At 36.7% G+C, this 15,569-nt stretch overlaps 4 protein-coding genes and 1 non-coding gene across 8 annotated transcripts; 2 read left to right on the top strand and 3 right to left on the bottom strand.

Annotated features, from left to right (window-relative positions):
- Positions 1-197: 197 nt before the first annotated feature.
- LOC103855510 lies at positions 198-1,417 on the top strand. Its single transcript, XM_009132501.3, has one exon. The coding sequence runs from the start codon at positions 763-765 to the stop codon at positions 1,222-1,224; it is 462 nt and encodes a 153-aa protein (XP_009130749.1). The 5' UTR covers positions 198-762; the 3' UTR covers positions 1,225-1,417.
- Positions 1,418-1,551: 134 nt separating this feature from the next.
- LOC103855511 (protein CANDIDATE G-PROTEIN COUPLED RECEPTOR 6-like) lies at positions 1,552-3,536 on the bottom strand. Its single transcript, XM_009132502.3, has one exon. The coding sequence runs from the start codon at positions 2,946-2,948 to the stop codon at positions 1,707-1,709; it is 1,242 nt and encodes a 413-aa protein (XP_009130750.1). The 5' UTR covers positions 2,949-3,536; the 3' UTR covers positions 1,552-1,706.
- TRNAR-UCG lies at positions 3,361-3,434 on the top strand. The gene has a single exon. It is a non-coding gene; the product is annotated as a tRNA-Arg (tRNA).
- A 239-nt stretch (positions 3,537-3,775) lies between the features above and the next one.
- LOC103855512 (protein SLOW GREEN 1, chloroplastic) lies at positions 3,776-4,957 on the bottom strand. The gene has a single exon (XM_009132503.3). The coding sequence runs from the start codon at positions 4,871-4,873 to the stop codon at positions 3,932-3,934; it is 942 nt and encodes a 313-aa protein (XP_009130751.1). The 5' UTR covers positions 4,874-4,957; the 3' UTR covers positions 3,776-3,931.
- A 3,478-nt stretch (positions 4,958-8,435) lies between these two features.
- On the bottom strand, positions 8,436-15,503 carry LOC103855513 (putative nuclease HARBI1). 4 transcript variants are annotated; one of them, XM_033289163.1, is made up of 5 exons: positions 13,175-15,503; positions 12,341-12,721; positions 12,217-12,269; positions 11,126-11,407; positions 8,436-10,640 (listed from the first exon to the last, which is right to left on the bottom strand). In XM_033289163.1, exon 5 carries the CDS (start codon positions 10,636-10,638, stop codon positions 9,373-9,375), a length of 1,266 nt encoding a protein of 421 aa, XP_033145054.1. In that variant the 5' UTR covers positions 10,639-10,640; positions 11,126-11,407; positions 12,217-12,269; positions 12,341-12,721; positions 13,175-15,503; the 3' UTR covers positions 8,436-9,372. The 4 variants fall into 4 exon arrangements, with proteins under 4 accessions (XP_033145054.1, XP_033145053.1, XP_033145056.1 ...); XM_033289162.1 differs by having other exon boundaries at positions 12,341-15,502; XM_033289165.1 differs by lacking the exon at positions 8,436-10,640 and having other exon boundaries at positions 11,064-11,407; positions 13,175-15,480.
- Between the last annotated feature and the right edge of the window lie 66 nt (positions 15,504-15,569).

A 15,569-nucleotide genomic window follows, 5' to 3' on the forward strand; every position in this document is an offset into this window, starting at 1 on the left:
ATGAATATTTTCTTAAGTTGATTTCAAATGGCCCATTAAATAGTTCTGAAAGGCTAATGAGGCCAGTAATAAACTATGTATGTACTTAAGATCCGATTCTTAATTTTTTATTTAAAAGTTAAGAAACGGTTTATTATATTTTGTTAAAAATTTTATCCTAAATACTTCCTATTAATCATGCTTTAAAGTCTAAAAATGTTTGATTTTATATCATCAGAGCTTGACGAATCATTCGTAATATCACTTTGTATGATTTCAATTCAAAATGTTTAGAACAACTAAGAAAAAACATACACGTAAAAAAAAGATGAAAATATGTACATAATTAAAAGTTTAAAAATATTGTGTAATCGTTGTAGTCATTATTTTACTCTTACCATTTCACTTGTGCCAATAGCTTTATCATTTTTTAGCAGGTAAATACAGCCATTGTACATTTCAATCACACCAAATCATAACAACCCACCTAATTACTCTGTTATTATAAAACAAACAAAAAGACATTCATTGCCACCCCCACTACTAATTGTCAGATGTATTATTTTTCACATCTCTTCTATCAAAGTTAAATAATATCCCCTCCCTAATCATCCTCTTTCAACATTTTCTTTATATTGAAGCTTCACTTATTCCTCCACGTTTCTCACTTAAAGAAGAAAAACACTCTTGTGTATTACACATGCACTGATACACTAATACACAATACAGAATCACCGGAAGAAGAAAAAAAAAGCAATATCATCAGTTCATCACTAGAGGCACATGAACTCAGTATGCATCTCTAGCTGCATCGACGATGCACGTGACACTCGTGTGCTGGTTCGCACCACCTACGTGAACCTCTATAAGTGGCCTGAGTCGGACGCCGAGTTCGTCCGCTCCGTTCGACGTGGAGGCGGCGTACCTGCGGCACGTGTAGTGGATAGCATATCTTGCCGCCAGATGTATCTCCGGAGCTACACGTTCTCTCGGGAAGACGAGGATACTAGCTTGCCGCCCGCGACGCGGACGTCTTGTCTAGGGAGGGTTAAGGAAACGGTGTCTTTCAGGAGACGGAATAAGGATGAAAGTGACGTCATCGTTGAGAAGGCAAAACCGCGCCGCCTTCGTGATAAGAGGAGAGTTAGAAGGACGAAGAGAGAACAAGCTTGTTCTGTTATGTTCAGGTTCTTTCGAAGGTTACTGTCTTGTGCTGCGACCGTAGATGTTGTTGATCCAAATTAGTTAAATTCAATACCTTAAACTTTTTTAATTAATATTTGAATTTTTTTTTTCTCTTTGCTTTTTAAGATCTCTCGTTTGGTTTCTTCCTTCCTCTTTTATATTCTTTTTATTTTGTTTTGTATAGAGATTTCGTAGTATATATAGTAGTAATATAGATGATCTTTCATGTATGAGTAAATGTTTTTTTGATATACTTCAGAATTTTAAAGAACGAAAAAAACGACGGATTAATGATTTAATTTAAATGTCAAAATCTTCTAACATGTCTGGAAACGAAGGAAAATACATTGTTTTCCAGAGTGTTCGTATTATCAGCACACAAAAGAAAACACGAACATGCATATATTTTCATCAGATAATACACAAACACAAATACATCATACTAACAAGCAAGCCTTAAGGTACTGTACAAGACACACATCTAAGTTCCTTATTACAAGTATATAAAAAACTAAAACAGTAGTTTAAAATTGCTTCATAGCTCAAACTTGATCTTCCTCTAGGTCAAAGATCTGTAGCAATTCTTCTTCTTCTTTTTCATCTTCAACATCAGAAAATCCATTCCTTTCTATTGGCCTGAACATATAATAACACATCAATGCATAAAACGCAAGACTTGCAATCTCCCCAGCTACATTGCTCTCCCACTGATACTTATAACCAGCAGTCTCATTCAACATAAACACACCAATTGCAACCCTTGTGAAAAGCAGATACACAAAAACCAAATTGTAGAATTTCCCAAAAAATGGTGAGGTGCCTAAGTTCTTGACTGTTTTCCTCGATGTCTTTCTTAAAGAACACATCCACCAAACTATTACCAATCTCATGGCGACCCAGCAAGATACCTCAGCAAACAAGTAGATGTAGGTCCAAATTAACCAGTTTTGGACATATGGTCCACTTTCTCCAATCACAACCGAAGCAATGGTGGATATAACTTCAAACGGGATCACCATCATCATCAACTTTTTGTCCTTTTCTTGTAGCTTCGGTTTCAAGATCGACCATCCTGTTCCGACTAGAACAATCACCATGAAGAGCAAAACGTTTCCAACGAACTGGAAAACGTAGAAAGGAATGTTCCAGCCGCGAGGCGTGCCTGTGGTTTTCACGTAGTGTTTAACCTCAGCGGCACAAACTAGACTGATGGCTTTTATTAGAAGCAAAGCCGCTATCAAAAAGTGAATCCGTTGCTTCTTGTTGTAGCATAAATAGACCCAGAGACCAAATAAAGTAAAGTGGCAGAGGGAGAAGACCAAAAACAAACCGGGTAGTTGGGTTGACCCGGGAGGTAAGTAATTTTTTGACCCGTTTGGGTTTAGATTATACATCTCTGTTTTGAACTTCATCGAGACCTTAGTTCCCGGTACGCAGTTCGCAAAGAAGAGAGAGTACAATCCCGGGGACGTTACTTTATATGATTGATCGAAATGGTGGACGTAGTGTGAGTCGAGGACGCAGAAGCTAGAGTTTTGCTGGAGCTCGATGTCTACTTGTAGAACCGATTCTTGTTCTACAAGGTAGAAGCCTGTCCTTGACGAGTCCTGACTCGAAGAATACAATACGGAGATGGTTACATGACCGGTCTGAGTAAACCCGAATGTCTGCAAGAGAATCAGTGGCCGGGAATCATCGGAGATGGTGATGGACTTGATCTCCGCCACCGCGAGAGTAGCGAGGAGTAGCGAGATGACAGCGGCGAAAAAGGGTGATCTCGTCATATCTGGCTACTAGTTGCCTTGTTCTTTGTTTATATTTTGTCGGCAAGTTGTTTGGATATCAAGTAATGAATAATGGTGGTTATATATAGCAATCAAAGTTTTGAAGTTTTTGTTGTTTTATTTTGACTTTGACATATTCTCGATTATATTTTGTGTATAGTTTGACATAGTCTTGATGATTATAACCAAGAAAATTTGTAGACTACAATCTTTTTAACACAAGTGATACCATACTATTTCTATTACCGTAACTCTCTGACTGCGTCCGCGAGCCATCCTATCCTATTAGCCCATTTTTACATGGACAGTATGGTGCCACGATTATGCACGCCAAACATGAAGACGCCGCACACACTCCATAAGTTAATAGACTAGACTTCATATAAATTAAGACATTGTTATTTATAAACCAGACCGCATAGCGCAGTGGATTAGCGCGTTTGACTTCGGATCAAAAGGTCGTGGGTTCGACTCCCACTGTGGTCATTTTTTTTTTATTACTTCTAGCTCTTAATCATCTCTTTGATGGTTTACTCTGAATTTATGAACGGAAAAAAAGTATGTCCTTATGCCGAACTTTCTTTTCTTTTTACATCATTTGCAATTGTGTTTCTCTTCCTGAATTGGTGCTACATTGAATGGACATATGACAAACACAGTGTCCATTTTAACAGAATCATGATCACAGACTTTTTATTGACAATGTAATACTAAAATCATGATCACTGACTTTTTGTATCATGGGCTTTAAGTTGTTGCTATCTTGTTTATGGCTTTAGTTCTGTTTTCTTCTACGTTATCATCTTTTACGTTGTAAAGACCATGTGTGAAGAAGTATATACTTCGAATCATCCCACAGCAAAAGATGCAAGTCTTTCAACTCGATGATGACAATTTTGAGAGAACAAAGTACAAACTACAAACCAAACATATAACTAAATCATCCAACAACAAAACTCAAAATCTCAAAGCCTCTCCTCACCTTAACTCTTAGCGAAAAGTTTGTTGGTATTGAGCATATTAGAATCAAAATACTCTTTATACGGATGATTCTCAGGAACCAACCTCCTAAACTGCTCAAACTGCTTCTCCGCCTCGTCCTTCTTCTTCAACAACGTATAAATCAAACCCTGACACAGATACGGCCTAAAGTCCCTCGGCTCATCCTTCACGAGCTCCTCATAAACCCTTAGCGCCTCGCTCGGGTTCCCTTCCATAACCCTAATCTGCGCAATCAAAAGCATAAAATCGCGAAAATCCTTCTTCTTGTCCTCCCTCTTGCACCTCTCGATCGCTTCGCCGATTCTCCCCTCGAGCTCCGAGAGTTTTGATTCCGATTCGGAGTAGGCCATCACGAGGCCGTGGTAAGCCTCGACGCGGAGCGGATCCTTGGCGAGAATCTCCTCGAATCCTTTCGTGGCGGAGTCGAAATCGCCGCCGTAGGTTTGCACCTGAGCTTTCAGGATCCGCCACTCCTGCTCCTCGGGATCGAGAGAGATCAGGCGGTTGAGAATCTCTAACGCTTGGTCGAGGTTTTTGGATTGGAGTTTGATTTTCATTAGGGATTGGAGAGCTTCCGAGTCGTTTGGGTTGGTGGCGAGGTGCTTCTCGAGGGATGATTCTTGGTCCGATTCGATTGATTCTGTGGATGACGGTGGAGGAGGTGCGATGGGGGTTGCGGCGGCGGGTTTGGCGGAGAGGTGTAGGGAGGCGGAGAAGAGAGCGGCGGCTGTGGTGAGAGTAACGCAGGTTGATTTGAGGAAAGAGGGTTTAGGTGAAGAAGAAGAAGCTCTAATGGCGCGAGAGGGAGGAGGCTTCTGGAGGATTCGGTATGAAGTAGGTTTTGGTTGAAAGCTTCTCTGACCGTTGTTGAGCTTGAGGTGGAATGGTTGGTCAGAGTAGTGGAATTTGGCGAGAGACGCCATGGTTTAGGCTCCGAGGATAAAAACCCTAACGACGGCGATGAGATTAAAAGATGGGGGAGAAGAAGACACTGTACTAAAGCAAATGAAAAATATACTGTTGAAGAGTGCTAAAACGGTGTCGTTTTGGTTTGGGCTTTTTATTCTGAGACTAATGGGCTTACTAAAATGAATGGGCTGAACTGGGCATAGATTAACACATATTGGAGATTTAGCCTGTGTTTGTGTTTAACTTTGAACAGCACACTAATCTTTAGCCACAAGTCTTTAGGGATATGGCATGTGTTTGTGTGTGAACAGTAGCTGTGATTCTTATCATCCAAGACTGTGAAACCTCAACTACTATTCCTTTTTGAACAGAAGATAAGGCTTCTCTGCAGGATTCAGAATGAAATAAAGGTTTAGAGCTTCTTTCCAAAGTCTGCATAATCTACACACCAACTACTCTAACAAATAATAGCGTAGCCAGTGTAAAATAGAAAGTAACTAGAGACAGTGACACGCTTCTTTAACCACAAGTTTTTAATGAGTTGGCCTGTTTTTGTGTTTAAACTTTGAACAGTAGCTGTGATTCTTGTTATCCGAGACTGTGAAACTTCAACTACTATTCCTTTTTCAACAGAAGATGAGGTTTTTTACAGTCTATATAAACCCTGAACCCATATCAACAAAATATCACAGTTTCCAAACTCGCTAGCAATGGCAAAATTCTCTTTAGCTCTCGTGATATCATTTAGTCTCCTCCTCTTCGCTAGTGCCCATCATGCAGCAACCAAGACTAGCCTTCCGTGCAAAATCAAGGGTCTGTACTGGTCCGGACCTTTTCCAGGGATCTCAGATAATCCACATGGAGCTCCGCCGGGAGAAACCACTAAGCGTTTGCTTCATGTTGTGCCTGTGAAGCCACCAAATACTCAAAGCAAAACCAAGGGTATGTTCCAGACTGCACATGAAGATCCTCCGACAACTAAACGTTTGCTCCATGGTGTACCTGTGAAGACACCAAATACTGCACGCAAAGCTGAGGGTCTGTTCCAGACTTCACGTGGAGCTCCTCCAGCAGAAACTACTAACAGTTTCCTCTATTCTCAACCAGTGAAGCCACCAAATGTTGCGAGCAAGACCGAGACTTTGTTCTGAATCTTTGTACTGCAAATATGCAGAAACGCAAACTTATGTAATAACCGTCGGTAATAAATAATAACTCAGTTCCTTCCTCCATTGTCATAACCTTTTTGAAAGTTTCGATCTTTCTATGTGCGTCTGAAACTTTTGATGAAGCTTCTTCGTATTGAATTGATGATCAAACATAATCTCTAAGCTCGTCGCTAACTCTTGACAAATCCTAACTACTTCAACCTTAATTTGCGTGATCAAAATCGCGAAATTGAGCTACCAATAGCTGGTCCTAGCATGGATCTCTGATCATTTAAGCTCCAGAATCTTGAAACTATGTACATCAGAGAGATGGTTTAGAAACTCTAGTCCACGGTGGCTGCAGAGACGCCATAGTCGCTAGAGCCGGAGAGACCTTCAACGCCAGCGATGAGGAAGGGACTGGACATGCATCAAGTTATTATTGGGCTTTTCTCATCTAATTATATTATGAGTTTTACATAACTAATGGGCTTTATAATATTAATGGGCTTATAAGGATCATGAGAGGAGTAGTTAGGGCTGGGCAAATAAACCGAACCCGAAAAACCGAACCGAATCCGATCCGATAAAAATGAATCCGAACCGATCCGAACCCGACGTAAATACCGAATGGGTCTTGTTTTGTGGTATTTCGGGTTATGAGTATTATCCGAACCGAACCCGAATCTAAATGGATATCCGATAGAACCCGAAACATTCAAAACCTCGAAAAGATCTTGTACCAAACATGATCTCAATTCCTAATATGTATCCAAAATACACTAAGAAATATTGAACATCTAAAATACTTATCTATTACATGAAGGTTGTTGGTTCTATTACATGAAGGTTGATGGATAAAGATGGCCGTTGAATCTTGAAGTATTTAGATTTTGATTTTGTTTTCGTTAAACAATGTTTCTCATTTCATGAGAACTTGGTTTTCGTTTTATGTTTTTATTTATTTAGTTTTCTTTTATGTTCCTTATTTTTGAATCGATTTTACTTAAGTTTTGGTTACAAAATAGGTACAAATCAGATATTTTAAAACTAAAGAACCGATTTTAGTCATGTTTTGGTTATAAAATAGGTAAAAATCAAGTACTTTTAAACCGAAAAACCGATTGGGACCCGAACCCGAAAATATATTGGGTTGTACCGGTTCTTTGAAGATTTACTAACCCCGACCCGAACCCGATAGAACCCGAACCGGTCCCGAACCGAACTTTCATATAATCCGAATGGGGCTGATTTTGATAAACCCGAAAAACCGAAACCCGATTGGATAAAACCGAAACCCGATTGGGACCCCGAATGCCCGAGCCTAGGAGTAGTGAAAGGTACCTTTGACTTTTGAGAGTTTCAAAAAAATTATTCACTGAAATTCTCTTAAAAAAATTGAATAAAATTAGAAATTATGTATCAAATGAAATATCATCGACCGAGAGAGACATCAATTAATACTACAACATATCATCATCAGTTTTTTTTTATGATTAGGTTTAACTAAATAGTTTCCATTCTTATACCTTTACAAAGAAAACAAAATTTTCAAATTGTTTTTATTCGGTGCTTTTTGATGATTAGGTTCAACTAATTAGTTTCCATTCTAATAACCTAAAAAGATTATTCCTCTTTAGGTTACCACCAATATCAGCATTACTCAAATACAAACACAAAACTCATAAAAATGAATAACAAAGAGACAAAATCCCCATCATTTGTTGATTTTTCTTTTCATTTATAAACTCTTATCTTCGTCTTGTACTCGTGAACTTGTGGTTACGAACTTTTGTTTTGATTCCTCCATATTAATGAATACCACTAAGATTGACTAAAACAGAGACGTTAACGTTAGAATAAGTATACGCGAAGGTTACGCAAATAAACTGGACCGTCGGAACCATTTTTTGAATAACAAAACAAAAATATAATAGTATTTGAAAATGCATGCCAAAGAGCTTGGAACTACATTACATTGCCTATTCATTGGTATTTCCAAAGTACGCTGTCGTTTTAAACCTTTTTTATCGTTGTGTTGTTGTTGACATCTCTTTCTCTCTTTTTTTTGGGCATAAGAGCACCCGCATCAAGGGGTTAAGGGGTTAAGTATAAAGTTCACACAATTCCAAAAAAAAAAACTATTATAATAATCCACAAATTATGAACCCAGCTCGTGTGAGCTCTCTCCACTGATACGAGTTCACCCCTGTAACGCGGGCCCCACGCCACGTGGCGGCCCGCGATTGGTCCGATTATTATTTTTTTTATTTTTTTTTTTTAGAAAAAATCAAACGAAAAAAAAAAAAAAAAAAGTTAAAATTATGACTCCCTTAAAGGTTCATTGATGCAGATGCCCTAAATGTTAAGAAAAAAAGGTGGTTTCTCTTCTTCTTGTTTGCTTTCTAACATTTAAATTTCGTTTGCGGATCACTATAAATTTGCCAGATCTATTTTGAAGAAACAAGATTTACTGACTTTCACATTTAAGTACTTGTTTGTCCTTTTAAATTTGGAAAAATCCTTTATTCCATACTATATATCGTGAGAAAATGTCTTGTAAAGCAGAGGTCCGAGATCAACAAAATGAACTAGTATCGTTCAATTTGGTTTGATATGTGAGTTAACTTCTAATCATGAGTTCTGCAAGCCAATATTCTTTGACTTTACAGAGTATAGATGTTTACTAGTTGTGTTACAAAAAAAAATGTTTACTAGTTCTGTTAAGTGTGTTTGGTATAATACCTGATTCAGCTTCTTAATTAGCTTGGGATACTAGTTTGCAGTTCTCTAAAGTGAACAATGTCGTAGTTAATTGTTCATGTATACTTAAACTCACGAGCTTCTGACAAAATTTCATAATGTCTTCCTTTGAAAATACAACTTAATACATAATATCGATGTAACCTTCACTATATATTGTTTATTTTTAAGCAATAAAAATTATATAATAATAATAAAGAATGATCCCGTCAATAAACTGAAAACACCGGATCTGAATTTGGAGAACAGTAGAGAATAGAATACTACTCTTAGAGCACCCACAATGGTGATACCCATTGTGGAGTCCTTAGGATTAGATTAATCTTTTTTTTTTTTTTTTTTTTTTTTTTTTAATTGTTAAGGACTCTTGTGAAAAATAGCTGTACAATGGTGAGTCCGAAGTTGGGATCCTTAAAAAAAAAAAAAAAAATTTGTTGTGAAATATAATTTATATATATTGGATGACTAAATATAATAAATAAACAAAAAATTCCATAATTAAACATAAAATTCCATAATTAAACATAAAATACATTAATTAAACATAAAAAGACAACAATTAAAGAAAAGAACATTAATTTTACATAAAGATAGAATAATTTCTAATCTTCTTCACCAAATTTATTCCAAATATTTTGAATTAAATCAGTTTTCAACCGTTCATGTGTTTGCCTATCACGAAGATCATTTCGAGTGGGAAAGATATTATTCAGATTTGTTGGCCACTCGGTTTCCACTTCTGAACATCTGGGGACGTCTCCTTCTTCAAATTCAGATATATCAATACGAGAGTATCCATCCCGTTCATCTTCGACTATCATATTGTGAAGTATGATACATGCTCGCATAATCTTCCCTATCTTGTCTTTGTTCAATGTTTTGACCGGATTTCTCACAATTGCAAATCGAGATTGAAGTACTCCAAAAGCCCGCTCCACATCTTTCCGGGTTGCTTCTTGAACTTTAGCAAATAACTCTTGTTGAGGAGTTTGAGGAAGGGTAATAGATTGGATAAATGTTGACCATTTTGGATATATACCGTCTGTGAGGTAGTACCCCAACTTATACGTGTGTCCGTTGACCACGTACTTTACCCTCGGAGCTCGACCTTGTAAAATATCATCAAAAACAGGAGACCGATCGAGGACATTAATATCGTTTAAGGTACCTGGAGGACCAAAAAAGGCGTGCCATATCCAAAGATCTTGGGATGCTACAGCCTCTAATACAATTGTCGGTTTTCCTGATCCACGGGCGTATTGTCCTTTCCAAGCGGTTGGGCAATTTTTCCACTCCCAGTGCATACAGTCAATGCTCCCGACCATCCCAGGAAACCCTCGTTTCTCTCCAATATCGAGTAGTCGTTGAAGATCCTCCGGTGTGGGTCGTCGTAGATACTCTTCTCCGAATAACAGTATTATTCCGTCAGTAAAATTATGTAAACACGAAAGTGCAGTGGTCTCACCAAGTCGCAGATATTCGTCAACGGTGTCGGCCGCGGTACCATAAGCGAGCAGACGAATAGCTGCAGTACATTTTTGTAGTGCAGTAAGACTCCACCTGCCGGTTGCATCTCTTCTTTGCTGAAAGAATGGAAAGGACGCTTCTAGGCCATGAACAAGACGCAAGAATAATTCCTTATTCATGCGGAAACGGCGTCTGAATAATTGAGTCGAGAAAGTCGAATTTTCGCTGAAGTAATCATTCCATAATTGGTCTTGTCCTCCTTCGCGGTGTCGTTCTACATATGCACGTGTCCTTTGCGGTATGGTTTGGGCCTCCACAATGTCGTTGTATATTTCTTCTACGTATTCTTCACAAATTTCGTCCAATCTTTCATCGACTTCATCGGATGAAGATGATGACATATCTAGAAAATAATTAAAAATTGAATTATCTAAAATTATCTAGACAATAATTTCGTCCAATAATTATCTAGAAAATTTTCTCACATTTTTATTGAATTATCTAAAATTATCTACAAAATATTAAAAGGTCAGATAATAATAACAAAAGTTTTTAACTCTCCATGTACTTTTGAGATAATGATAATATTAAAGTTTTTTAACAAAAGTTTTTAACTCTCCATTATAGTAAAAACAAAAAGATGAACGTGATGATCTTTTCTTTATATAGATGAACGTGATGATCATTTCTTTATATAGAAGAAGATGAACGTGATGATCTTTTCTTAATATTTTAGTATGTTTGGTTGTAGTGAACTCATGAGGCGTGATGATCATTTCTTTTAACAGGTTACAATGATTATGCATATAATTATATAACAGAGACCTTCATCAACAATGATTATGCATATAATTATATAACTAATGACAACACAAGGGATTAAGTTACCTGATTAAAAATAGTACTGATGGCAAGATAGAGTTGTAGCCAAACTTACAACTTGGAGTAGTAGCTAAATGTTACAACAACAATAAACTAAAACAACTTCTTCTCGACCAGATTGGAATCGGGAAAAAAAAGGAAGGAAGAAGTGATGGCAAGATAGAAACCGAGACACAAACTTATAGCAGAAAAAGGACTTCCCGTGACTTGCTTCACATGAGCTACAGAAGAAAAGACTTTCACCACTCCAAAGGCACCCGTGACTTGCTTCCTCTTTTACTGCGGAACCTGAAACATAAAAGACCCGTGAGTGACTTAGCAAATCAACAAAAAGACATGTGACTTAAAGCAACCTACAGAGAAGTATCTACCTAAAGAGAAAAACATCATAACATTTCAGACATTAACTTCAGCTTAAGTGATGTTTCCATCTCAGTTAATGGCACTTTTTTAGCTAATAAACGATCAAGAAGTTCGATGATCCTCTTCCAGAATGCACCAGCTTTCTGCTCAGTGTTTTTAACTGCATCTTTACTGGTGTTGAGCCAAGCACCTATCAGTATTAAATCCTCTTGCTGGTTCCATTTCCTCCTCTCTTTGGTAGCAGGCTCGACAACCGGCTCACCAGACTCGCCAACAGGAGCTTCGCTACTGGACCCAACAGGCTCAGGTGGTTGGCTACCGAACCAAACTTGTTCATGTGAATCAAGTTCAATGGGACATTGACTAAACAGTAGGTTTCGGAAACCACTGCTGTTATTCATTTTATCTAATTGTCTGTGTTACTCTATTAGCAACACAGCCCTTAAATAAGCCAGCTAGAAGAAAGAAAGCTCTAAACTAGCATTTATCACCAACAAAACTAAGTAGTTAGGCAGATAGAAAGCTCTAAACTAGCATTTATCACCAATCAAATCTAATAAGTCCTCTACTAGTAACACAGAAAGTAAACAAGTACGAGTGTGATAACGTTTAATATCATATCAAATCTGAATAAGGAAGGTAAGCATTTAAGATAAAGAGTTTCAATATAAATGTTTTGTTTTTTTCAGAGAAGCAAAAAACAGAGAAATAGCTTCAGTTTAAATGTTTCTAACCTTAAAGACAGTCTCCACGTTAGATAGTCTTCTACTATCCTTCGAAGCTGTTCCTGGAAAACATCAAAAAAAATTTTAAAAATCCACAGGACAAAATTTTTAAAAAACAAGGATTGAAACTAACCTCCAAGAATTATCACCGCTATTAAAAGTAAAAGGCTCAGCAGAAGAGATACTCCAAGAATTGTAACCCATGATGTCTTCTTGCATAACTCATCACACAGGGTCTTCTCGAGCGTAGCCAGCTTCTGGTCACTCGCACGAACTTGATCCTTGAGAAGACTAAGTTGTGTCTCAAAGGCACGCATCTCCTCCGCATTTGTATGTCCCCCACATAAGTACTGAAACGGCTGAGGTGGGCACTGAACAGGCTCACCAATGTTGTAGCTACTCTCAGCTTCTTCGGCGTACAAAGCCGCTTCAGCTTCAAGCAGTGAGGTCAAGTCATACTCGTCTGATGAGGAAGGCTGGGTGTAGCTATAGTCTTGGCCCATGTTTGCTTAACCTGAAATTTTTAAATATGTAAGCACAAAATAGAACAACAAAAGTGAAACAACAACTACCACAGAGCATTCATCATCAGACGACTAACCAAACAGAAATTTATCAAAGCATAGATGAGGGGGATCGTGTAAACACACAAAGGATCGTGTTTTAAGTTTCACAAGAAAATAAAACCTTGAGTCAAAGCAGAAAAGCAGACGAAGCAGATAAGCATTCATCGTTTGAAATCAGACAGACAGAACCAGATGGATCAATGGTTAAAAGCAGATAAGCAAATCGTTAATCAAACCTATTTCAGTTTCGGAACCGTAACTACTAACCAAAACCTCTACAAATCGATTGAAAACCCAAATCATTTGAAACCCTAACTTGAAACGAAAATCCCCAATTCGATTTAAAAAAGCAAAACGAACCCTAAATTTACAGGAAAACTACAAGGAACCTAATCTAATACCATAAATCTACAGATTCCTCTCGATTTATCTTGGAACGCGAGGGAAGAAGATGGAACGAGATGGATCGAAAATCGCCTTCTGTTTCTTCGAGAGTTTTTTTTTCTACGTTTGTGTCGAATGATTTTTTTTTTCGTGACCACGACACACAAACACAACTCGACCCAATCAAAGCGTGCCAGCTGCCCTAAGGATTAAGTCCTTAAGTTCCTTCTACACGGACTGATCCTTCGCTTATTTGCCTTTTTTCATTTATTTTTAATGTGATTACCCTATAATCTAGCGCTAAGGACTCCCTAAAACACACCGTTGCGCATGCTCTTATAATGTCGCTGAAGGATCTTCTTTATTAAATTGCAATCATGAGTTCATATGTTATTGCAATAATAATTAAGTGTTGGGTTAAGTTTCCGCATCAGCAAATTTTTGGAAGAAGTTCAGTAAACAATTTGTGTTCATATGTTATCTTATGGTGGAGCTCACACTGAACCTTTAGATAGAACTATTTGAGATTAGTGTGTTCTCAAATCAAAATTTGGAACATTAATCATGCATGCAATAAATTCAATAGTACATTTAATTTCATCTATATTAGATAGAGGTTTAGATGGTGAAAACATATCTGTATTATATGATATTCTGAAAAAATGTTTGTCCGTCCAAACAAATTAGATTACGGAGCTAGTTTTTTTTATGATTTCTTATGTATTTTGCAAACAAACACTGTATATATATTCAAATATTCTCATATGCATACCTTCTCATTTTACTTATTTGTCTTTTCGCGATTTGCTATGTGGGTCAGCGACAAGAAAACAACATTTTATATTATAATTTAAGAAATTCTGATAACATATGTATAAACTAAATTAAACCTGTGCAATCTAAAACCAATTTTCGCAGTTTAATAAAAACTGGCTGCCAAAAAATAAAATTAATTTTAATAATTTAGTAATTTGCAGGATTCAAAAACACAGAAAATTTCTACTGACATATGAAATAGCATGAAATTTTTCATCTTAAAAGCATTATCGGCATTGCGTTTATAAAATACATTTTTTAGAAACAGTGGAACACACACGTAAACGTGATCATGCGTCGGTCCATCTAAATAACTACTCACTCACATAACCTTAAAATAGGCTTTTATAAACTACGTGGGTTTTGTCATACGTATATTTTGCATGGTTAATTAAGTTGTATATGTATAATCATATCATAAACTAAAGAAAATTTACATCAATAGTCGGTGTTTGGTCTATGATACTCCCAAACTGAAGAAATATATATAATTGTATTTTAGGGAAATAATAAGTAAGGCATGGCTATTAGCTTAATCTGCCCCCTCTAACTTTGAATGAGAGTGAAAGGAACCAACAATTCTATTCATGAAGGGACCGATGTCATTTCATTCGTTCCTACCTCATTATAATTTATAACCTCTTTATCATTTTCTGGTCATGCAATGCTGGAAGATTCTAGACTATCTCGAACGAGTGTTTTTGCAATAGACAAACATGAAAATATAAAATAGAAACAATGAAATATGCTATATATATCTAAATATTATAATATTATGTAAATCTTCCACACAGTGTTATATGCTTTACACCTAATCTAGTTATAAGACAAGAAATTATGATTTTTGTTTTGTAAAACGTTGGTGAATGTTTTTTTAGACCATATTCTTAATATTACCTTATTCTGAAAATATGTATGTTTTCAATATTTATGGACTCCTCCTCCTAGCATATTTTTCTTTGAAAGAATCCAAATCAAGTAAATTTTCATGATTTTACAATTTTAGAGTAGTTTATGACTATTGGATCTTTTTAATTTGTGTGTCTGGTTGTTATATCAACCGCGTTCATCATTTTCATTGGAAGATTGTATAGCATACTGTATGATTTAGTAACCACATCAATCTCTGTATATAAATGTATCTATCGGAGAATGCTAATAGTTATTTGTCCCTTGGCAATTCTGGCCGTTTGATGATCATGTCTGATGAAGACAGTTTTAACTCTTCCACAATTCTCCTGACACTATACTACTACTATATTAAAACATCTAGCAATGTGATCTAGTCTTATTAGCTAGATTCAACCTCATAACTTCTTTCCTACCTAACATCCATAAATAACGTCCCCATCGTCTCTTCTTTTTGGCCTTATTAAACCAGTGAGCCAAATATTGTTCCCAATTAATACAAACATATACTCATATATTTTTAACTACATGCGTTTTTCTTTCTTATATGTAATCTTTGAATGCAAGTTGAATGTCTTTTATTGTATTAACCATAGCAGTATTACCCTTTATGGTAAGCGAAGAGCTACGTAGGAACTTCTGGAAACACTAAAGATGATTCTACATACAAAATTAATTAAAGTTGAA

The sequence above is a fragment of the Brassica rapa genome, chromosome A03 (assembly GCF_000309985.2).
Source record: "Brassica rapa cultivar Chiifu-401-42 chromosome A03, CAAS_Brap_v3.01, whole genome shotgun sequence".
NCBI lineage: Eukaryota > Viridiplantae > Streptophyta > Magnoliopsida > Brassicales > Brassicaceae > Brassica > Brassica rapa.